The sequence below is a fragment of the Anabrus simplex genome, chromosome 6 (assembly GCF_040414725.1).
Source record: "Anabrus simplex isolate iqAnaSimp1 chromosome 6, ASM4041472v1, whole genome shotgun sequence".
Lineage (NCBI taxonomy): Eukaryota > Metazoa > Arthropoda > Insecta > Orthoptera > Tettigoniidae > Anabrus > Anabrus simplex.
The window spans coordinates 120,908,276-120,932,457 of NC_090270.1; the positions used below are offsets into that span (position 1 = coordinate 120,908,276).

General features: G+C 41.4%; 1 protein-coding gene across 2 annotated transcripts in view; it reads left to right on the forward strand.

Moving 5' to 3' along the window:
• LOC136875532 (dipeptidase 1) overlaps positions 1 to 24,182 on the forward strand; it is a 139,001-nt gene that overhangs the window by 61,260 nt on the left and 53,559 nt on the right. For both annotated transcript variants that reach the window (XM_067149077.2, XM_067149078.2), the window contains exons 3-5: positions 7,402 to 7,555; positions 18,443 to 18,575; positions 21,376 to 21,526. In XM_067149077.2, coding sequence (XP_067005178.2) covers positions 7,402 to 7,555; positions 18,443 to 18,575; positions 21,376 to 21,526 — 438 coding nt within the window. The remainder of the gene's footprint in view (positions 1 to 7,401; positions 7,556 to 18,442; positions 18,576 to 21,375; positions 21,527 to 24,182) is intronic.

Sequence of the window (24,182 nt, forward strand, 5' to 3'; positions counted from 1 at the left end):
ATTACCGTTTAGGCACCAATTACCCCAAACAAATGTCTGCACCGTCATTAAAATTGCAACCACATTTCGATATTTTTCAAGGCCAAAAGTTATGCATTTGAACAGCTTGCAATTTTTCCTCAAAGGAAAGAGTGTCCAGGTTTCACATACATGCAGAGTAATTAAGGAAGACAATAATACAGATCAGAAAGTTGAAATTAATAGAAGGTAGAATTATAACTGAGGACAGCCGGATAGGACAAATATGTAAATGCCAAGTGGATGTATTGTAAAATGAAATGTCCCTCACTAAATTTTGATGCTATGAGTTACGGATATAAGAAGGCGGTAACAGAGGAGAAATTTAGCGCAGGTATTCTTAGGTAAACATAGAAGAAAATGACTTACGGTGCTTTTACTTAAGCGTAAATAGGCAAGGCAAAGGAAAGAAATTAAAGCGAAAAACGGAAGTAGAAGGAAAATACTGTAAAAATTGTAACAAATGCCAGGAAACAAGTTACGGTGCGAAATAATGGGCTACACTCTTCCGTGCCGTTCAAATATTAACAGCCTCCTTTATTGTTATTCGAGGACGATCGTGACCTCCAGCGGTATTCCGCAAATATCCCGGAGAATGCCAACTACAGCTCTCTCTCGTTTCTACCCTTGAAACAATGACTAGAATGATGGACGGAAATGGCATTACGTTACTTCCCTGCTGACAAGCAGCCAGAGACGTTGCCATAATAACCGGTATGTTCGTTGTCGATCTGCCGGTCACTCAATGCAGAACACGAAACCCGCAGAAAATAATAATTTTCTCCGTCATTTGAAGATTTTTGTTTTTAGAAGTTGCTTTACGTCGCACCGACACAGATAGGTTTTATGACGACGATGGGATAGGAAAGGGCTAGGAGTGGGAAGGAAGCAGCCGTGGCTTTAATGAAGGTACAGCCCCAGCATTTGCCTGGTGTGAAAATGGGATACCGTTGGAAACCATTTTTAGGACTGCCGACAGTGGGGTTCGAACCATTTATCTCCCGATTGCTAGACACTGGTTGCACTTAAGCGACTTCAGGTATCAAGCTCGGTCATTTGAAATGTAAGCGAAATTATGTACATAACAAAAGTTGTTTAAATGAACGGACGTTTCACACATAGTCCTACGGATTTTACAGAAAATCAATAGTATACTAAAGAATGGAGGAAAGAAACTGTTCTTGTTTTCCTATAAACCCCCAGTCTATTCAGTGATTTTTAAACATATGTATATCTAAACCTTCCCCTGGTTGCATGGACTCTAAATACGGAGTTTGGTCGAGATCTATCCAGCCGTTTCGCCGTGATTGTTGGAACAAACAGACACACAGACAGACAGACACGAAAGGTAAAAACAACTGATACGGTCTTGAGTTGAACTAATATATCTGAAAAAGTGGCAAAAATCAAATTACAGATAACTAGCAGTTACTCACGGCTTCGCTCGCGTGTATTTAGTGATTTGATAATCGTTCCTCGGCACTGTACTAAGATGATATCTGAAAATCCCTAAAGTATTAAAACTCACCGAAAAATTGAGTTTCATTTACCCCAGAAACTCTTTGTAAACCACGTTTGTGGTATTGCCTTTTGGGGCTAAGGCGCCCATGCGACATAGAACTGTACATGTGAGAAACAGTCTTGTCTCAAGTCGGAAAAAACCCACATATTCCTTTATTTTTGAAGGAGATTCCAAATACCACTTTTCACGTCTGTAACATTTTCATTTTTTGAGATATAAGTATCCTCATGAAAAATAATTTAACTCATTTCTCACTTCATTTCACCCTCATTAAGTGCCTTTTCCGAAAACAAAACTGTACATGTTCCCGTATTTTATAGGACTTTCCAAACACCAAGTTTCTTGTCTGTAATATGTTAAGTTCTTAACATATACCCGCTTTTTCAATTCTTTTCAGCCCCTTAAGTGGATTTTCCGAAAACAAAAAATACGTGTTCTATTATTTTTAAAGGAGATTCCGAATACCAGTTTACACGTCTCTACGTCTGTAACACCTTCAGTTTTGGATATATAAGTATTCTCATAAAAAGAATTCAACTTCTTCTTCACTTCTTTCCACCCGTCTCCCCGCCACCTTAAGTGAACTTTTCGAAAGCAAAAAAGTAGCCTACTTGTTTCTTTATTTTTAAAGGATATTCCAAATACCAATTGTCACGCCTGTAACATCGTTAGTTTTTGACATAAAAATATCCTCATAGAAAGCAACTATTTTTTCAATTCATTCACGCCCAACCCCTTAAATAGATTTTCCGAAGACAAAGAATGGATATTTTTTTACTGTGAAAGAAGATTCCACATACAAATTTTCATGTCTGTAACATCTTCAGTTTTTGAGATGCAAGTATCCTCATAAAAATAATTCAACTCATTTATCAGCCCCCGCCCATTAATTTGATTCGTCGCCCCCAACAAATGCGTGTTTATTTTTAAAGGAGATTCCAAATACCAATTTCCACGTCTGTAACCTTCATTTTTGAGATATTTCTCCATAAAAAGAATTTAACTTTTTTCAACTTTTTTCACTTTCTTTCACATTCCCCCCTTAAGTGACTTTTCCGAAAACAAAAAATACCTGTTTATTCATAAAATAGATTCCAGATACCAATTATCGCGACTGTAACATCTTCAGTTTTTGAGATAAATGTATCCTCATAAATATAATTCAACTCCTCCCCCCACCCCACCCCAAGTTGTTTTCCCCCCAAAAATGCATGATTCTTTTTCTTAAAGATATTCCCAATGCCAGTTTTAGATTTTTAGATATAAATACCACGATACAAATAATTCAATTCATTCTTCAATTCTTCACCCCCTTAAGTGGATATTCCGAAAACAAAACTATACGTTATACCCTTCAGGAGCTTAAGTGAGTGGATAAGTAAAGTAGACATGGGAGGATTCGATAACGTACCTGCTTATCTGTCCAAAATGCACCGAACTAGCAGCCGTTGAGCGCGCGTGTCTGGTTCCGTGGCGAGGTTAACTAAAATTTGCTTAATGGTCTAACTGGACAGAAGTTCTTTCGTATTATATGCGTAAATGAGAAACAACATACAGTATAATAAAAACTATTTAATGAGCGAAAGCATAGTCAACTGTTATTAAAAAATCGTAATATCACAAACATAATGCACTAGACTTGTGCGAAAATTGCCAGGAAGTGGCTTGCATTACAAATCTTGAGATCGGTGACGGTATTTCATTTGAGCTTTAAGTGAACCTGCCTTTAGTGTCCAACCTTGACATCTATGAAGAAAATTGCAGTGTTAGGATTAATAACGTTTCGCAGAATAAAAACATTAACCCTAGTCCCTTGCGTCCGGGATATATTTACAACAGTACATGAACATAGGACTAGATTTTACCCATCCAAAAAGGCACAGAATTTACTATGGACACGATTCCATCAACAGAGATGAGTAGCGGCGCCTGGTAACATGCGGTTACCCGACTATCTAACAACAAACTTAAAATACTACTACACACAAGGATATCACAAGTAATAGGCACACAAATACAGATGAGCGGACAAGATATCTGTCACCTGAAAAATAATAACAGCTGGGAAGGAAAGAAACAAGATATTTTGCATGCGAACATATAAAAGTGGTCGTTCTCCCCGAGCTAAGTAGGTCTGCCCTCGACCAGCGGAGTGGAGTGGGTAGCTCTCTCTCTTTCCAGCACAAAAAATGTAAACACACACACCCACTGACTCATTTACACCAGCCTGGCTGATATTGACTCCAGATTACGGTTTAACTTCCACTTTCACATGGCGGGCGTATATGCTCACAAAGCATCTTCTTGACAAAGCAAGGGATCATCATCTTTCTTGAGTGCAATGCTCAATCACAGGACCACACATAAGGTCTACATCATTTAATCCAAGCACAGTCATGTACAACTTATTCATAAAAACCATGGCACCACTCTCATATGGCGCACCTCTTACCCTCGAGATCCAAGTTCGAGTCAAGTGTATGGTAGTGTAGAGCTCGGTCAGAAATTTAGATAACTTTATTCTCAACGTTGCATCAGCCTCCGCTATTAAACCAAATCATAGGAAAACATTCAAACCAAACATGTTAGTGTATCAAGAAAATGCTACATAACTGTATCTTGCTATCTTTCCCGATATCTGATAATAATAAACTTTCCTTTGATGATCTTTGCCTTCCAACAATTTACCTCATCATACATAAGGAATACACTGAACTCTACTCTAAAAACAACCCTACATTATTCCTAACTCGTATATGAATCGTAAAATATAATTAACTACACAAATTACTTAAGGAACAGTCCTATGAGATATATCTGCTTGCCTTAAGGGCCTTATTAATCTCATACTTATTCTCTGATCGCCTGATGGGCTTGTACGATATGAACATATTACAATTCAACAGCCTGAAGGGCCAAGGTCTCATCATAGCTATATCAAATACCTGCCAAAAGGCTTAATTAAATCCTAATTATATGACTAAACAATAACTTTCTGCGAAGTCGTTATTAGCCCTAACACATGCCAACAATCAGTGTTCACTTATCTCATTGTAGGCGACCTTTCTTTTTCCTACATCGAGATCTGGCTATATCATTTTAGCCAGACATGTTGAAGATGCTGTCCTGGGTCGATCCTCTTGTTGCGATCTGAGCAGGGGGGCTCCATAATAAGGTTGTCTTCCTGAAGTCCAGCGTGAAGATTTCGTAAGTTCGGTCTCGAACTCGTTACGACACTTACGGGAATGAGATGTTTTGTTAACAAACCGCACAACACCACCGTCTCTCCTACTGAATTTCATGGGTGTAAAATAAATGATTGGCATATCATGACGTTAACATTATTGTCCTGTCAACAGACGAAATTACACCTTACTGAAATATAAAACTAGTAGCCTTATCCGCTGAACTATATTGTCACTTCAGTTAGCTCCACACATGTGTTTCCCGTAAACAAAACCTGGATAGTTTTAGTTAGCGGATCTGATCCTGTTGCCGAATATCGCCTGTTGCTACATTCGCCCCTGCCACTTCTGCGAAGAAGTCTTTACATACGGCAATGTTTCTAGTTGAATGCTCGCAATTTTGCGACCAAACAGCGAAAAATATGAATGTAGCCACATATTAAAATAGTTATTGAACAGGTTTACAAATCATTTCTCCCATGAATAAACTTAGCGTGACCGCACTGAAGTAATTACAGTCTTTGTTCAGACAAAGGTTTATGGCGCGATAATCTAAACAGACAGACGCACCCGCGACACGCATTGACATCGACCTTACAGCAGACCGAGATGACTCCTTTCAAATCTTCCAGTTCTTATAGGGAGCAAAAAGTGAAGCCACGCCAGGGAAGTCACCGCGATACACACTTAACCTTGGTATGCAGATACTTGACTGCTTCCCATGGTGCGTGTATTAATGCAGATTTATTGAATTGGCTACCCGTTATTGGCGTGAGACATACCATAATGTTCATAAAATTCTGGGGATTATTTTCATCCTTTTATCTCCTCTAAAAGTCCTCATAGAGACGAGATATCGCTCGATTCCCGCGTCATGGTAAACCTGTCTCTTCCCGCGTTAAATATTGTTAAGGTGGCGGAGGTCTTCCCCGAACAAAAGTTACATATCTCTGTCTTGCTTCTGACATATCTTCTGTCTCAACCACACACAACCACACCCAAGCTTCTGCGTTCATTTCGGCTTCGCACCCATATGCTTGGCATTCTATTGCGCAATATTACAATTGCCTTAAATATCGCATATCTAGTCATGAAGAGTACGGTTCAACGTGTTTCTTTATTTTTAAAGTAATTTCAAATACCAATTTTCACGTCTGTAACATCTTTTGTTTTTGAGATATAAGCATCCTCGTACGAAGAATTCAACTATTTTTTAATTCTTTCACCCTCCCCCCTAAAGGGATTTTCAAAACAAAGAAATACGTATTTGTTTATTTTTAAAAGAGACTCCAAATACCAATTTTCACGTCTGTAACATCCTCACGTTTGAGATATCACTATTCTAATAAAAATAATTCAACCCTCTTTTCAGTCCTTTTTACCCCCCCCCCCCCCTTACGTGGTTACTTCTGAAAACAAAAATACATGTTTCATTATTTTCAAAAGAGATTAAAAATACCAATTTTCACATCTGTAACAAATTAAGTTTTTGAGATATTCAAGTGCTCTTTTTAAAATTCACACCTTTTTCCAAATTTCCCTTAATTGGATTTTCCAAAAGCAAATCATCTATGCTTCTTTACGTTTACAGGAGATTCCAAATACCAGTTTTCAAGTCTGTAACATGTTACGTGTCTGAGATATATTGCAAGCCTACATATATTCTTTTTAAAATTCACCCCTTTGTCACTTCTGTTCACCCCCTATTCAATGGATTTTCCAAAAGCAAAAGGATACGTGTTTCTTTATTTTCAAAGAAAATTCCAAATACCAATTTTCATGTCTGTAACATCTTCAGTTTTTGAGGTATAAGTATCCTCATAAAAGGTATTCAACCCATTTTCCTCTCTTTTTCATCCTTAATGGGATTTTCCGAAAGCAAAAAATACCTGTTTCTTTATTTTTAAAGAATATTCCAGATATCAATTTTTACGTCTGTAAACTTTTAAGTTTTTGAGATACAGATACCCTCATTTAAAAATTTCACCCCCCCCCCTCCTCCCTTTCACCTCCTCAGCGACTGAAAATCCGGAAACCTCCCTTAGTGAGCACCTACACCCTAATATAAATGTATCCCCAAAATTTCATTTCTTCATGTCCAGTAGTTTTGACTCGGCGATGATGAATCAGTCAGTCAGTCAGTCAGTCAGTCAGTCAGTCAGTCAGTCAGTCAGTCAGTCAGTCAGTCAGTCACTCAGTCACTCAGTCTGTCAGTCAGTCAGGACATGTTAGTTTATAATATATAGAGAAATTCTTAATCGGTGAAATTAAATTATGATTCTTTTCTGGTCACTTTTTAACGTAACAGCCATGGACAGGTATTTATAGCAAGTGAATATACACACCTCCCCTAGTGCATTGTTACTGCTTGTGCTTCAAAGGACGCAATAGGAGGGGCGTGACAATCTAACTCATAAACCCAATGCCACACTGGGGCGAAATGCTTGTAATTTCACGACTGTAAAGCCCTAAAGAGCTTAAAACATAGAGAAAACTGTATTACAAAAGACCGTACCGAGGAAAGAGATACAATAAACAAAGTTCGACGATAATTTTTTCGTACATGAGTCCGCTCAGTTGATGTGCCAAGTAGAGTACCTGCTGAGGAATGATTCTGTCATCATCGCTTGTAACAAAATAATTGGACTTAAAAAACTGTTCTCTGTTATTTCGCAGGCATAATGATTTGCCGTGGAACTTGAGACTGATAGAGAAGAACAAACTCAGAAATGTTGACTTCAACAAAGATTTGACTGGTGATTCAAAGTGGAACTGCACCTCCTGCTTCACCGATATACCTCGACTTCGAGCTGGTCGTGTCGGAGCTCAGGTTTGTACAATTCTCCTGTTTCTTTGAACTTCCTATGTTTAAGTCTTAATAATACTGTTGCATGTGAGTGCAATGCTTGCGGCGGGCGGATGTTCTCTCCTCCCGGCTGGTGGTTATCCGTGACTGGGGGCAGGGATTTCGTTCGCGGTTTTCGTTCGCTCATATGTGGTAGGAATATGTTCGAAAAATAACAGTACTTTTTAATGTGATCGCAATGATTGCGATGGACGGATGTTCTTCCCCGCCTACCACCTAACCTCGGTTGGTGACGTTGTCTTCGTTCATACATAGGTAGGAAGATGTTTGGTATTTCCTAAAACTAACAATACTAGTTGCATGTGATTGAGATGATTGCGGTGGACGAGTGTTCTCTCCTTCGGCTGGTGGTCATCTGTGACTGGGAGGTGGAGGAATTATGTTCATTGTCTACTACTAAACGTTTTCATTCCTCGCCTGAAGGGGGAGGTGGGCCTCGTAGACGGTGACGCCGTCGCTCAGGCCGGGAGATTTGTTACGGTGAAGGAGATGTGCGGAGAAGGTGAGGGGGTAGGCAGCCGTGGCCTATACTACGAACTGTCCCGGCATTCTCCTTAGTGCAGGAGAATGGAAAACCACGGAAAACCATTCTCAGGACAGCCGACGGATGGGACCAGGCGTGAAGTCCGGCACTGTGCCCCAGGCCCGTCTCCCGAATGCAGAGGCGTACAGCCACGGTAGAGCCGTGGCCAACTTTCCTCTGCTCGGTTGGCCGGTCAGAGTACAGAGCATATGGGACAACAACCCACTCTGCATCTACCGATGTTCATTCTCTTCGTCCATTCATATGTAGTATAAACAAGTTTGTATACCATATATTGGTTATGCAATGTGTATTTCAAACATTATTTTAACGTTTCAGGAATCTGAATATCTTTGAGTTTTTGTAGTATGTTGAAAACTATGTCCATGTAATAATTTAGATTACAATGAACGAATACGATCTCCTCAGTTGTTGGGTCACCCTTGACTGGGAGAGAAGTGTATTCATTCACTCATAAGATTATAAATAATTCTCTCATACATACAATGCTAAAAAGTGTGGTTAAGTGTAAGAGAGGATCATGAGTCCTAACTTCGCCACTATTAATAAAGGCAAATAAAGGCAAATATAATAATAATAATAATAATAATAATAATAATAATAATAATAATAATAATTGTACCGGGCGGTACATCTCCGCTCCGCTAATTCAAACTTTGCGCCAGTTGAAACTCCTCTACTGGAGGAAGCCTGAACTCTAACAACCATGTTAATTCTAAAGTTTATCAGAAGATGTCATTACTATAAATTTTGAAGAGTTATGAACTGTGTCTTTTTCGATTTATATTTGTTTTCTCTGTAGCAAGAAGTGTGAACATTCTCTTCTAGATGACACCACTTAAGAACTACAAGTGTGCACCCTAGTGCAAAGTGAAGGAACTTTTCTTTGAAGAAATTTTTTAGTCATAAGTTTGCTCTTTGTTAAATTTCCTTCTGTCATTGTTTAAGTTGGCAATGTTAATCCGTTCTTTCCGCCAGTTTTGAAATTGGCCAATCATAAATTTCTGTAATTAATTTTCCTCCAATCCTGGTTTTCTTCTCCAGTTTTGACATGTAATCTTTTGGCCGTCCAATAAAAAGCTTGTAGGCGGGTGTAATCATTCATGAAACGTCTCGAATTTTCCGCGAGGGTATATAAACTGCTGATTTGCTGGTCTCCTCGCCACTTCAGTAACATCTATCATTGTGTAAATTATGTAGCAGGGGGCGGGAAACGCCTCTTTCGTCGGGCAGCAGTTCATCAATAAGGTAATGGCCTTTTAATAACTTATTTTCTTGCTAGCTCAGCAGTTTAACTCTCGGGGCAGGTTCGATACCTTTTACCATGTAACTTTCCTCTAAAATGTAAAAGACTCTTGGTATAAATTCTGTCTCTTTAAACTACAAATAGGGATAGAGAATGCCTAACCCTCTCGAGCTCCCATTCATTTTGTTTTGAGGTGACTACGTTTTCATAACAGTTTCCCTTCTACTCGGAAAGTCATAATGTTTTCTATCGTGTCACCTCCGCAGAATGGGATTAGCCCTTGCATAAGCGGCCTAGGGCCAAATTAGGTTTTAATAAAGTGTATTAGGAGTGCTGAGTACGCCTCCACTCAAATTGGTAATTTGAGGCCATGTCATTGTACTGTTTCTTTAGTGAATAAGCCTCAGTAGGTTGGGTACTTTTACCCCTGTTTTTTATGTGTCCGAAGGACAGCTTGAAAGTGGAGTTTGGTGTGGCCTTTGATAGGCTTGAACTTTGAGAGCGGGTTGCTCTTTCTCAAATTTGGTTTCTGTGTGCCGTTACTGAGTAATAGGGAGCGAGTGCTCCTGGGCATGATTGGGGTTTTTCTGCCCCTTTGTTAAAACTTATGTATAAGTAAAGTTGGGCTCATTGCTCAGGAATTGTGTTTCTGGAACTCGAAGCCCAAAATACATTAATAAACTGTAATTGTACATTCTTATTTGTTGCTATATAACTAAGTTCCTGTTGTACTTGCTATTTCTTGATCTCGAAAAGAAAATATAACCTTGTTAAATTTTAAATTAACTTTAATTTCGTAAGTTGAGACCTGTTCATCCCAGCACCTTCTTTCACCTCTGCCGGTCTACAAAACCTCGGAACAATAATAATAATAATACTTAAGTCGGTCATGCTATGATTGTTCGAACCCCATTGTCGGCAGCCCTGAAGATTTTTTTCCGTGGTTTCCCATTTTCACACAAGTAAATGCTGGGGCTGTATGTTAAGGCTATGGCCGCTTCCTCTCCACTCCTATCTCGTTTGATTAGATTTGTTTGACAGGAGCTCCATCATTTGGTCTACAATGCCTGAATGGTGAGTCATTACTGAAATTTCAGTCATCTTCAACCAAAATTGTCGATTTTTCACTTGTAAAATTTTTCAGTTCTTCTTTGAACAATTGCAAAGCTCCAAGCACCAGTTTCACGCGTTCCGAGTCTACGACTTTAATTGCTAATTTTCTCGCTCACATGTCTTATATCATTAGCTCCAAGCATCTGCATTTCACTTTAGTCATATTTATATGAATGTTTAAGGAAGTATGTATAATCATCTAGCCGGGCCCGTGGTGTAGGGGAAGCGTGCCTGCACCGGGTTCGATTTCCGGCCAGGTCAGGGATTTTTACCTGGATCTGAGGGCTGGTTCGAGGTCCACTCAGCGTACGTGATTAGAATTGAGGAGCTATCTGACGGTGAGATAGCGGCCCCGGTCTAGAAAGCCAAGAATAACGGCCGAGAGGATTTGTCGTGCTGACCACACGACACCTCGTAATCTGCAGGCTTTCGGACTGAGCAGCGGTCGCCTGGTAGCCCAAGGCCCTTCAAGGGCTGTAGTGCCAGGGTTTTTTTGTTTGTTTTGTATAATAATCTATTCACTATAGACGTTAATGATTACGTGAATATTAATATCCTTGTTTGGTTCTTAAAACAGCAAAGAACTAGGCTACTACTTCTTCAATACGTCAATATTACTATCCTTTTTTGCCTCTTAAAATAGCAAATTCTTCACATTTTGTGAGGAAGAAAATATTTTAAAAAATTACCTCCTACTTTTTTTGCATGATAACAAAACTCATATTAACTATTAGCTATATACAGGGTGTTCGTAAACAACGTGAATATTGTATATGTGCCTTAGAGGTTTGGTCATGCTGATAAATAATTCGATATCTCGCTTCGTTGTCAATGTTTATCAGCTGTTAGCCAATCAGATCGCTTGGCGGGCTTTGCGCGGCAGTGCTGTTAAATCTGCACGTGGCGTGGCTTGAGAGTCGTCCCTAGAAATCAGCATCAAACACAACCACACTACTGCTTTCAGTCAGTGTCACCGTAGCGTACTTGTTTTGGCGCGATCCTGTCAGCTCGGAGTTCTATATTCAAACCCCTCTGCTGGTGAAGTTTTATTCTTCGACTGGTGCTCACATACCGGTCTTAAGCCGCGAACAGATTTAACACCACAACCTCGCAAAACCGCGAACTGATCAGATTGGCTAACTTCAGCAGGTGATAAAATGACAGCGATGCGAGATATTGAATTATTTATCAGCATGACCAACCCTCTAACACTCATACACCCGCTTCACGTTGTTTACGAGCACCCTGTATATGCTATCCTTATTTCGACTACAAAAAAATAAAACGTGGGACAAAGGGATCATGTTCCGTATTCAATTAAAATATCTATAGGTGAAAAACTGTTTGACCAATATTCTCAAACGCTTGTGTGATGATTTCTCATATGACTGTGCATTGGTGGGTTAAAAATTGGTGGTGATCACTAGGAAAAAGTAGAAGTTCAAAATTTCAGACCTGACTCCGCTTAGGAAACGCAAAAACTGAAAATAACATAGGTATTCGGACTGATGATCGACGCACGTGGCACTGTAACTTAAAGAGTCACTACAACTACAGTGATTTCTGGATTAGAATATTTTCATGGCAGCCTTTCAAGGATCAGTCACGATCTTACGGAGCAACTTTTTTTTTCTAGTTGCTTTACGTCGCACCGACACAGATAGGTCTTATGGCGACGATGGGACAGGGAAGGCCTAGGAATGGGAAGGAAGCGGCCGTGGCCTTAATTAAGGTACAGCCCCAGCATTTGCCTGGTATGAAAATGGGAAACCACGGAAAACTATCTTCAGGGCTACCGACAGTGGGTTTCGAACCCACTATCTCCCGGATGCGAGCTCACAGCTGCGCGCTCCTAACCGCAAGGCCAACTCGCCCGGTAGCAACGTTATTACATTCCTTGCAGTCTACACTGAACGATCATTTGGGGCATGACAGTTCGTGACCAATGATTGGATACCACGTGGTAATGTCACGATCAACTTTCAAATAATAATAATAATAATAATAATAATAGGAGCTCCCTGGCCGAAGCGGTAAAGGCGTGCTCATTTCATCCGGAAGTATGTGGGTTCGATTCCCCGTCAGGAAGTCGAATATTTTAAGAAACTATATTTCCACTTCAGGAGGTACACATGGTTCACTCAGCTTACACGAAAAATGAGTACGGTACCAGGTTCATTCCCGGGGGGCAAAAGCGGCCGGGCATAGAGCTAACCACTATACCCCACCAAGTGCCGAAGTCACGGATAGTGGAAGCCTTTACCTTCCAAACCCCACCCCCCCACCCCCGCCCCACGGGTCTTCATGGCCTTCCCCCTGTGGGTGGGGGCGGTAGAATAACACCCACGGTATCCCCTGCCTGTCGTAAGAGGCGACTAAAAGGGGCCTCAGGGGCTCTGAACTTTGGAGCGTGGGTTGGCGACCACGGGGCCCTTAGCTGAGTCCTGGTATTACTTCCACTTACTTGTGCCAGGCTCCTCACCTTCATCTGTCCTATCCGACCTCTCTTAGTCAACTCTTGTTCTTTTCCGACCCCGACGCTATTTTTGCGAGTGCTAGGGAGTCTTTCATTTTCTCGCCCTTCATGGCCCTTGCCTTTCTTTGTCCGATATCTTCATTTTTCGAAGTGTCGGTTCCCTTCCATTTTTCTCTCTGATTAGTGTTATATAGAGGATGGTTGCCTAGTTGTACTTCCTCTTAAAACAATAATCACCACCACCTTCATGGCCTGTACGGATATGACTTTTAAAAGTAATAATAATCTCGTGTGGTTATTGGTAGCCTGGTGCAACCCTTGTAAGGCAGACCGTCCGACGAGGGTGAAATTTGTTTCCTTATCCCGAGGTAGTGCAGTTCTTTCCAGGCACACCCCCAATGGAGGTGAGTTGCATGTACCACTACATATCAGTCTTCCTACAATTCTTAAATCTTTGGCAGTGCCGGCAATTGAACACATACCCACGAGCATGGCCGCTTATAGCGCTAACCGTTACGCTGCGGAGTAATGATATTCTCTGCATGTCAGACTAGAACATCCGACTGCGAGGAGTAGGCTAAACGTGGCGACTTACGTGACTTTGACCGCGGGTAGGTAATTGAGCCCGGAGGTGTGGTGCTAGTATCGCGACAGTAGTCGCTCTTGTTGGCTGTTCTCTTACCAAGGCGTCGAGGGTGTACCAAGAGTGGAGGAATCGTGGACGGACATCGAGCAGATGATCAAATTGCGGTCGGCCACGAGTGATTGATGAGAGACGCGAGCGTTGGATTTCACCACTGGTAACACAACAACGACGCTCCGCAGTGGAACATTTGGCATAACAGTACATCAGATGCAAATGACCATACGACCCACCTTGCGTCGACTCGGATTTGCGAGCCGTATACCAACAACAGTGCCCCGGTTGAACCCATGTCATCACATACAACGCACTGCGTGGACCCAAAGAACGTGACAGTAGAACTTGGTCACTTGAAGAGGATTGTCTGGAGTAACGAGTCCCGTTTCCTGTTGCACAGTGCTCACGGCCGAGTCCTCATCTGGACTAAACATCATGAGACGACGCCTTCTTGACATTGTATCCGGTTGAAACTTTTGTCCGCACATCGAGTGGGGGTAATGAATCACTTTGCGCATTTTGGTGAATATTGGGTAACTCTTCTGGGACATTAAAGGAACAACAATCCCGGTTAATCCATTAATATTATAGATTCCATTCCTTATCCGCAAACCTCGGGTAATGTCATCCTTACCCGAAAGGCGTGATTATCCAGTCTCCTTGCTTCGGTCGTAACAAATAACATCCCTATGTCCGTCTGACTTTCACAGCGATATTGAGACAACGAGACGTTTTAGCAGCTGAATGGCATTAAATCTAGTTTATTATCTCCCCCGTTACAAGAAATATCCACTGAACATCTCACGACCACGACGTTTTTCTTAAAGAGAAATACGTTTCTCTCAGCGAAATGATTGCGCCATATTCGCCATGTTGAACCACACATCTCTATCAATCAGCATGAGTTCAAACTACGGTCAGTCCTGAGTTCTGTCGCTTTTCTCAACGATATTAAGGAAACGAGCAGGTTTGGATGGCTGAATTTAGCACCAGACATAGGTTACAATAATACAATGATGACCATCATATTTGAAGTGTTTTGTGAAAGATACCTTCTTTCTGTAAAGCAAATCAATCATCTTCACCATTCTGGCGTATGCAATGACATTATCTCCATCTATGAACACAAGATACGACTGAGTTTCGGGAGTAACATCAACCAAATTTTCGTTGTAGAAATTCGGGCGAGGTGGAATCTCTTAACTTTGGTCCTTCCTCGATAAAATACCTCGGATATTAGTGAGCTGAGATTGTCTGTTTCACTTAGCAACATTAGTATCACCTAAAATGAAATGGCGTATGGCTTTTAGTGCCGGGAGTGTCCGAGGACATGTTCGGCTCGCCAGGTGCAGGTCTTTTGATTTGACTCCCGTAGGTGACCTGCGCGTCGTGATGAGGATGAAATGATGATGAAGACAACACATACACCCAGCTCCCGTGCCTGCGAAATTAACCAATGATGGTTAAAATTCCCGACCGTGTCGGGAATCGAACCCGGGACCCCTGTGACCAAAGGCCAGCACGCTAAACGTTTAGCCATGGATCTGGACATTAATATAATCAACTGGCATCGGACTAAAACTCTTACTGACTGCTCTGAAGTTTTCGCGAGATCTAACAAATGACGATCGTTAAAGCATCGTTGTAGGTGGCTGCGTCCTGCTTTTATGCGGGATTTTTTCTCTTAAGGAACTCTTACTGGGCAATATTACAACACCCCCGCGTCTGTTAAAATCTATAATAATTTCAAGGACCACTACCACGATTATAACATAACCCTTAACACGTTTCTTACTGTTATGTGTACTCAGATCTCTCCTTGTCTCTAGATGTAAACCTACACAATTCACATCCTTCCCAAGAATTTAACTACTGTAGATCGATTTTCAAATGTCTCATTCCCTCCCAGGCGTCTCCATAGCTTCCTACTTCTCTCCCTCGATTACCTTCTGCTTCATTTCCTCCAACTCTACATTTCCATCAGCCTTCCGTTCCTGAATTCTCCTCCTAACCTCAACATATCCGCCTCTCCAGGAGTTATTTCCCCATCTTATTAACCACACAAATGAAGCACAATAAAGACCAATTACGACTGCGAACTCTTCAGGAAATGACCTGACCTTTTCCTCGTGTCACGGCCTATTGAGTTTTTACGCAGTCAAGATTCTGTGCGTCAGAACTTTGTGAAACTAATATGATTAATAAGCACTCCTTATTTATTATTGTTAGAACTAGGATTTCTATGACCTGGAAATATGTATGCACTTATGGGCTAGAATATACCAAAATCTGACATAAAATCTTGCTAATATGACACAATAAAAATTAAATAATGTCCAAACATTTATCGGAAAACCTTTTATAAACTCAGTATTCTATAACATTTATATTGGTGAATATTAACCCCATATTGGTCACAGTGGACTATTCGCCCTATCTTTATATCTTCCTTTCCTTCTTTCTTTCTTAATCCGTTTACACTCCAGGGCTTGTTTTACCTTGGAACTCAGCGAGGGATCCCACCTCTACAGCCTCAAGGGCAGTGCCCTTGAGCGTGAAAATTTGGGTCTGGGGATACAACTGGGGAGGAGGATCAGAAACTCGCCCAGGTGACCTAACCTGCTATGCTGAACAGCAACCTTGTTGAAGGATGGGAAGACAAGGAAGAGGGAAGGAAGCGTGCATGGTCTTAAGTTAGGACCATCCTGGCATTTGTCTGAAGGAGGAGAAGTGGAAAATCACGGAAAACCACTTCGAGGATGGGTGAGGTGCGGATCGAATCCCTCTACTCAGTTGACCTCATGAGGCTGAATGGACCCCGTTCCAGCCCTCGTACCAGTTTTCAAATTTTGTGGCAGAGCCAGGAATCTAACTGTGGCTTCCGGGGGGTGGGAGCTAATTACACTAACCACTATACCACATAGGCGGACCTATTCACTCTTTACTGAATTGATTTTTCCGTAAAAAAGGAAATGTATTTAAATATAATTGCATGAAAAATCATCCTAACTTAGGCTTCCTTTTCAGCATAGTTGTACTAGATGACCAGGCGAGTTGGTCATGCGGTTAAGGGTGTGCGGCTGTGAGTTTGTATCCGGCAGGTAATGTGTACGAATCCCACTGTCGGCAGCCCTGAAGATGGTTTTCCGTGGTTTTCCATTTTCACACCAGGAAAATGCTGGGGTTATATCTTAATTAAGGCCACGGCCGCTTCCTTTCAACTCCTAGGCCTTTCCTATCGCATCGTCGCCATAAGACATATCTGTGTCGATGCGACGTAAAGCCACTAGCAAAAAAAATTTACTGGATGATAGATATATTTTCCAAGTTCTCAACTCGAAGTGCCAGCCCGTGGTGTAGTGGTAGCGTGCCTGTCTCTTACCCGGAGGTCCCGAGTTCGATTCCCGGACAGGTCAGGGATTTTTACCTGGACCTGAGGGCTGGTTCGAGGTCCACTCAGCCTACGTGATTAGAACTGAGGAGCTATCTGACGGTGATATAGTGGCCCCGATCTAGAAAGCCAAGAATAACGGCCGAGAAGATTCGTCCTGCTGACCACACGACACCTCGTAACCTGCAGACCTTCGGGCTGAGCAGCGGTCATTTGGTAGGCTAAGGCCCTTCAAGGGCTGTAGTGCCAGGTAGGGGGCTCTCAAGTTGAAGGACCTTTAAGTCAGAATATTTTGACTCGTAGTTGAAGAAACTATATTCTATATTCTATCACCAAAAATACTTGTACACTATTAAACATAGTAAAATATGCATCTGTATGTCCAGTAAAAACCGTATTATCATATTCAGACAAAAGTTAGAAATGTATTGTAATGTAACATACGTTTGTGGAAAAGGGCCAATATAAAGATATGGTAACCATAGAAATCCGAGTTGTTATTATTATTATTATTATTATTATTATTATTATTATTATTATTATTATTATTATTATTATTATTATTATTATTATTATTATTATTATTTTATAGATTCGCAAAGACCGCAACAGACAGTTATCAAAATTCTATTATTTACTTACACTTTATGGTCACCTCGTCCGACTCGTTGGCTGAATGGTCAGCGTACTGGCCTTCTGTTCAGAGGGTCCCGGGTTCGATTCCCGGCCGGGTCGGGGATTTTAACGTTCTGGGTGTTTGTGCTGTCCCAAACATCCCTGCAACTCACACACCACACATAACACGATCCTCCACCACAATAACACGCAGTCACCTACACATGGCAGATGCCGCCCACCCTCATCGGAGGGTCTGCCTTACAAGGGCTGCACTCGGCTAGAAATAGCCACACGAAGTTAAAAAACTTTATGATCACCTGGTCCCTTGAATGGTCAGTGCAGTCTTCTTTAATTCCGGGGTCTCAGGTTTGATTCGTGGTCAGTGTGCGGATTTTAGCCACATCTGGTTCCTTATATCTCTCGGTTATGGCTATCAGCAACGGCTGCTAATTTCAGATATCACCAGCCATAAGACATACAGTAGTCTACTGTACACAGTTGCTAGGTAACACTGGCCGTCCACCCATACTTAACATCACAGCCTGCCCGCTAATTTCCGTAAAGCAAACGTATGTCAAAAAGTAATTGGTGGGACGTAAAATCGAGAACGTTATTTTAACAATAATCACCACTATAACAATTCATGGTGGAGCTTCAGACTAATTTGTGTCTTAGTTCATAATCAAAGATCTCAGGTCCAATTTACATTTCAATGTGATGTTATAAAGTTATCTTTGAATTCATTATGACAGTCATCATCTCTAGATCTTAATTTTCTACCAGTGGCAATAAATTCACCAAATTGTCCATCTTCTGTCGGCAGTTCTGGGCAGCTTACGTGAGTTGTGACTCTCAATATAAGGACGCCGTAGAGCAGACCATCGAGCAGATTGACGTCATTAAGAGATTAGCCGACGCCTATCCCGATGATCTGCAATTCGTAGACAGCGTACAAGGTCAGTATAAGTCTTTTATAAAAATGTATTAAATCACTTTGTGCAAAGTTATTGTCGTTCACTTTCAGAATCATTACTGTTTAGAGTAGGTAACAGCTCGATTTATTCAGAACGTCTCAAATATAAGATCCCCTGTTTGTGGGAGTGGTAGAATACATCCACGATGTCCGCTGCCTGTCGTAAGAGGCGACTAAAATGGAGACGAGGGGCTATAGACTTGGGAGCGTGGGTTGGTAACCACGGTTCCCATAGCTGAGTCTGGAATTGCGTCCACTTACTTGTACCAGGCTCCTCATTTTCATTTTTCCTATTCCACCTCCCTTGATCAACTCTAGTTCCTTTCTGATCCCGACGTTATTAAGTTTACGAAGCCTAGGGAGTCTTTGATTTTCACACCCTTCGTGGCCTTTCCTTTCTTTTGCCGATATCTTCCATACTTCAAAAATTCAGCCCTCTTCCATTTTCTCTCAGATTAGTGTCGATAGAGGATGGTTGCCCAGTTTTACTTTCTCTTAAAACAATAATCACCACCACTGCACTCCCAAACTCCGAGCGTCAATAGCAAGGACTGGCAGAGGAGAAGACAAGCATTCTGTGCCGCACCACATAGGCACCAGCAAAATCAAGAACGCTGCGTCCCTTCAACATATAAACTCAATTTAGAGTTGTTAGCCAAGAGACCGAGCCCCCACTCACCTCCTTCATCGACTCAAACCTCCCTCCGCCTCCTAACTCCATAAAATCTTCAAACCCGCCGAATCTCCTGGCCAGAGAAAAGGCGTTCGTTACCTTCTAGTTAGCCGCACCTCCCCTTCGGGGAGAGGAATGAATACCTTTCTTAGGTATAGGTGTAGCGTTGTTACCTACCACCTCCTCTCCCCCTCACCCCCTTCCCCTTTCTGTAAATACGCACAAATACTCGTGTAACTGATACGGAGGAACATGAGGATACGGGTACGATACATGCTACACTACCATCTCTGTGATTCATTCGAACAGAATAGTCCCCACAGCTGGCGAATGAAGGAGCATGTTTGAAGACATTCCACTTTGTGGAGAACTCCTAGTCAAATTTTAAAAATGTTTCACCCCTGAATTGACAATGACTATTGATCTAAGGCTAGGTGTAAAAAGCCATGTACCGGGCGAGTTGGTCGTGCAGTTAGGAGCGCACAGCTGTGAGCTTGCATCCGGGAGATAGTGGGTTCGAACTCCACTGTCCGCAGCCCTGAAGATGGCTTTCCGTGGTTTCCCATGTTCACACCAGGCAAATGCTGGGGCAGTACCTTAATTAAGGCCACTGCCGCTTCCTTCCCATTCCTAGGCTTTCCCTATCCCATCGTCGCCTTAAGACCTATCTGTGTCGGTGCGACTTAGAACAAATAACAAAAAAAAGCCATGTAGTTCTATTTAAAATAATCTTACCACCATTAGTTCGACAGATAACGACATATTGGAAAAGTATTGCAAGTTTAATAATAATAATTGAACCATGAGTTAGGACTCTCCGACTATTCAAATATTCCGCGAGCTCTACGGTGATGTAATCTATGTCATACCTAATCAACTATCAGATTAAAGTATTTTCAACTGAAAGGAAAAGGTGTCTCTACTGGCAATTTATGAGCGAAGCCTAGTGTTTAAAGACGTTCAGTTCTATTGAGAATGTTTTTTGTTTTCAAGTTGGTCATATAATCTGCCTTCATTTGTTTGTTTGTTACCATCCCTGCTATTAAATTGATCCTCCAATCATACTGCTTAAATCCTATCCTCCAATCACGTCTACTCTTTCTTACAGTAGTGGTCGGCCCTTAAGGTCTCCCGGACGGTGTCCTCCCTAGAGAATGAAAAGGTTCATTTACTTTCTCTCGGTCTCGACATTCGAAATCAAATATATTGGACTCGAATAATGGTAAAAAATTACACTTTATTGTAAAACTGTAAATTCTCATTAATAAGGAAGTCCGTTCGGCAATACGTTATCAAACTTAGGTGACTGACTTTCAGCACGCAGTTCGCTTGTAAATGTTTTCAGGTTGAAGATAAGGTACGGACTCTCGAGTTTCCGTCCGAGGATATGGTGTGTGGGTGAGGGTGTTGAGATGTACGGGGGGGGGGGAGCAAGCTGGTGGATAGTTTCGGGGGGGGGGGGAGAGTCTTCCACTTGGGCAGAGTCCGTAGCAGTGTAAACTTAGCAATAAAGATGTACTCACAAACCCTTATACGAGGATGCGCCAACCAAATCTCCGTAGTTGCATACAATAAAATTAAATAATAATTTCTGACCTTGTTTGCCCTATTATGTACATTTTAAGAAAAAATAATAATGAATAATTATGTTGAAATGTAATATTTGGGACCAGGAATGTTTATTCAAATTGCGTCTCTGGCTTGCATCCCGTGTTTTGTGAGGGTTGGCAGCAGTGAATTAGTTTGTTTTCGCGCGGAAGACTTGAACGAGTGCGGTGGTACTGATCGGTAGCAAAGAAGGAGTTGTGGGAAAAAGTAATGTGTCTGTCCCCCCCCCCCCCCACCTTCCCGACTGAGAGTCCACCAGCTGCCACTGCTTTCTTATTCCTTCTGGAAATATAGGCCCCTCTGCTATTTAAGTGGTGGCCTTTTCTGAAACTAATGTGTTGCGGCAGTGAAGTCTTGATTGTGTTGCGGGAAGGAGAGTTCCCCTGAAGGAGGTAATACTGGAGGTTGGGGAGCGGCGGGCGTAACGGGGCAGCACATTGGTGGCAAAGAACGATCGCTGACTTAATATGTAATTACATGAACCTTCCATGATTTTTTGCAGGTATCTGGGACGCCTTCAACGCTGGAAAGATCGGCAGCTTGATTGGTGTTGAGGGAGGCCATTCGATTGACAGTCGTCTGGGAGTGTTAAGGTCTATGTACGAGCTGGGAGTGCGGTACATGACTCTCACACACTCCTGCAACACACCCTGGTAGGTATTAACTGTATATCTTCTTTATACGGAGATTTTTACACAGTACATCTTCTTCACACCCCACAGTGACATCGAACTGCAAAAGAATGAGTTTAAAAACAAGGACTTAAGTCGTAGATATCTTACACAAAAACAGGGTGGTTGCAGATATATATTTCTGTACATCAGCTTCCTCTGTTCAACGATCTTCATGATATTAAATAGCTCTGAGTGACGGTCTCAGGATCCCAAGATCACGGGTTCAAATCCTGCCGACGCAATCGGGTTTTTGAAGGGCTAAGAAATGAAAAGTTTATTCGACACTCAATGCCCTATGATGTTGCCATGTAAAAGATCTCTGGTGAAACATTTGGTGTTTATCAGACAAAATTATTTAAAAATTCAGCCCAAGACGGATCCAGTTTTCTTTGCATTCTGGTAGAGTAGACCGGAACGTCGAAATTAGCACGCAGGCAGCCTAAACAGCGTTAAATTGAAATGCTTGCACACCGGTAGGTGAGCCCATACGATTTTTATATCGTTTATTTTATTTATTTATTTATTTATTTATTTATTTATTTATTTATTTATTTATTTATTTATTTATTTTTGTTTGGTTCGCCCGGAAGGGTGAGGGTTCGAATCCCCATCAGGAAATCGTAAAATTTAAGAAACGAGATTTTCACCTCCGCATGTGCACATGGCCCTGAGGTTCACTCAGCCTACACCAAAAATGAGTACCAGGTTAATTCCTGGGGGCAAAGGCTGCCGGGTGTAGAGCTAACCACTCTACCCCATAAAGTGCCGAGGTTACGGATAGTGGAAGCCTTTACTTTTCACCCCTCCAAGGGCCTTCATGGCCTGTACGGAGATGACTTTGCCTTTTTGCTTCTTTTTCTTTTGCTAGTGGTTTAACGTCGTGCTAACCATCGAAGGTTTTTCGGCAATGCAAGGATCGAAAAGGGCTAGGACAGGGAAAGTAGTGGTCGAGATCGTAATTAATGTATAGCCTCGGTGTGAAAAAGGGGAAGCCACGGAAAATCATCTTCAGGGCTACCCACGGTGGGATTCGAACCCAGCACCTCCCCAATGCAAATTTTCAGTCATAAGATATATTTATGTCAAAATAAGTCCCTCGCAGTTCTACGCTATTATGTGTATAGTTCACGGAATTGATGTCTAATGTGTTGTCTCTTCGGTTTTCTTTTCAGTTCTTTTAAAATTTACTTCTTGTACGAACATCCATTGTATCTAAACGATCGATGTCATTTCCTTGGAAATTTATGTAAAACTTTAAAATATTTGTGTTAATATCCTTTATCTGTCAAGCAGCGTTTAAGTTAAGGAAGCATAAAACAAAAAACATGATTCGAAAGAAAAATATGGTTTGGGGGTGTGGTGGGAGAAGCAGTTATCCGACTTATGCCCAGGGAATCATAATGCCTAGCTACGGCTCTAAATGTGAGCACATGGTTCAAATGTAGGCTATGTAGCGTTATTTAATAGACCAGAGGAGGGCACAATTTGGCTCAATGAGCAGCGCTCCACCTCAGCCAGGAAAAAAAGAGTAGAGTATGCGCTCTGACGGAAGTTAACCGTGTAGCTGCTTGCACAGCTTGCCGTTACAACCAGGGACAAGCCGCGTATCAACAAAGATTTAAATTTTTGATATTTTTGTCTTGTCTAATGTCTCGTTCTATTCAGCGCATTAGAATATGGTGCTAAATAAACACATTTAATTATATTCCTTTCATTAGGTTATGCACAGGAAACAAAATTAATTACCTTGACATCTTATAACTAAATACTCCTTTGACTACTACATATAGTCCTAAAAATACAATAAGCCAACATAAGAACTTGTTTAGAACACAGCATAAACAACGAACAAAAAACTACCTCAAGGTTAAGTAAAGAAATACATAAGCTACATGAATAAATATCATTTACCATAAACAAAACATAGGCCAATGTATTATTATACATTTGGAATTTCATTCAACAGATGATCAGGAATGCGTATCTTTTCGCTGAAGACGAGTTATACTTGGTGCGCTCAATCTTGCACTTGCAGTTCGAAGAACGGCAGTGAGACGTGCGTCAGAGTGGCTCTTCGTGGAGATGTATTTATCTTCATTAGAGAGAACAGTTTCTTACACAAATATGTTGAGCCAAACATTGATAGAAGTTTGGCAGCCTCTTTGTGCATGTTTGAGAAATCTGTTTGCGAAAAATGTTCTTAAAAATGTGATAGGCTTTTTGTGATTCATATTTAGCCTACAGTTCACTATCACATCGAATTGTGAGCAATTTGCACTGTAGATCAGACGGAACATCATCAGTTATTATCACAGTTGAAAAGGGCGCAGCAAACACTTTCAGATCAATTGATAAATTGTCAAGATCTCTAAATCGGATGGAAAATTCTTTCACAAGACTCGCAAGAGTACCTGAAAATGTCTGCAATTGATCTTGAGATAATCGAAATTTCCGCATTGACAGTTTAGGAAAATGGGCTAACTCACCTTTCATCATCTGACGCTGCCAAATCTCCAACATTTGCTTGAAAGCAGTAATACTGTCTACAAAATGAGTAATAAGTATTTTAACTACACAACGCACTGTAGCATACTATACTATTTCTACTACTACTACTACTACTACTACTACTACT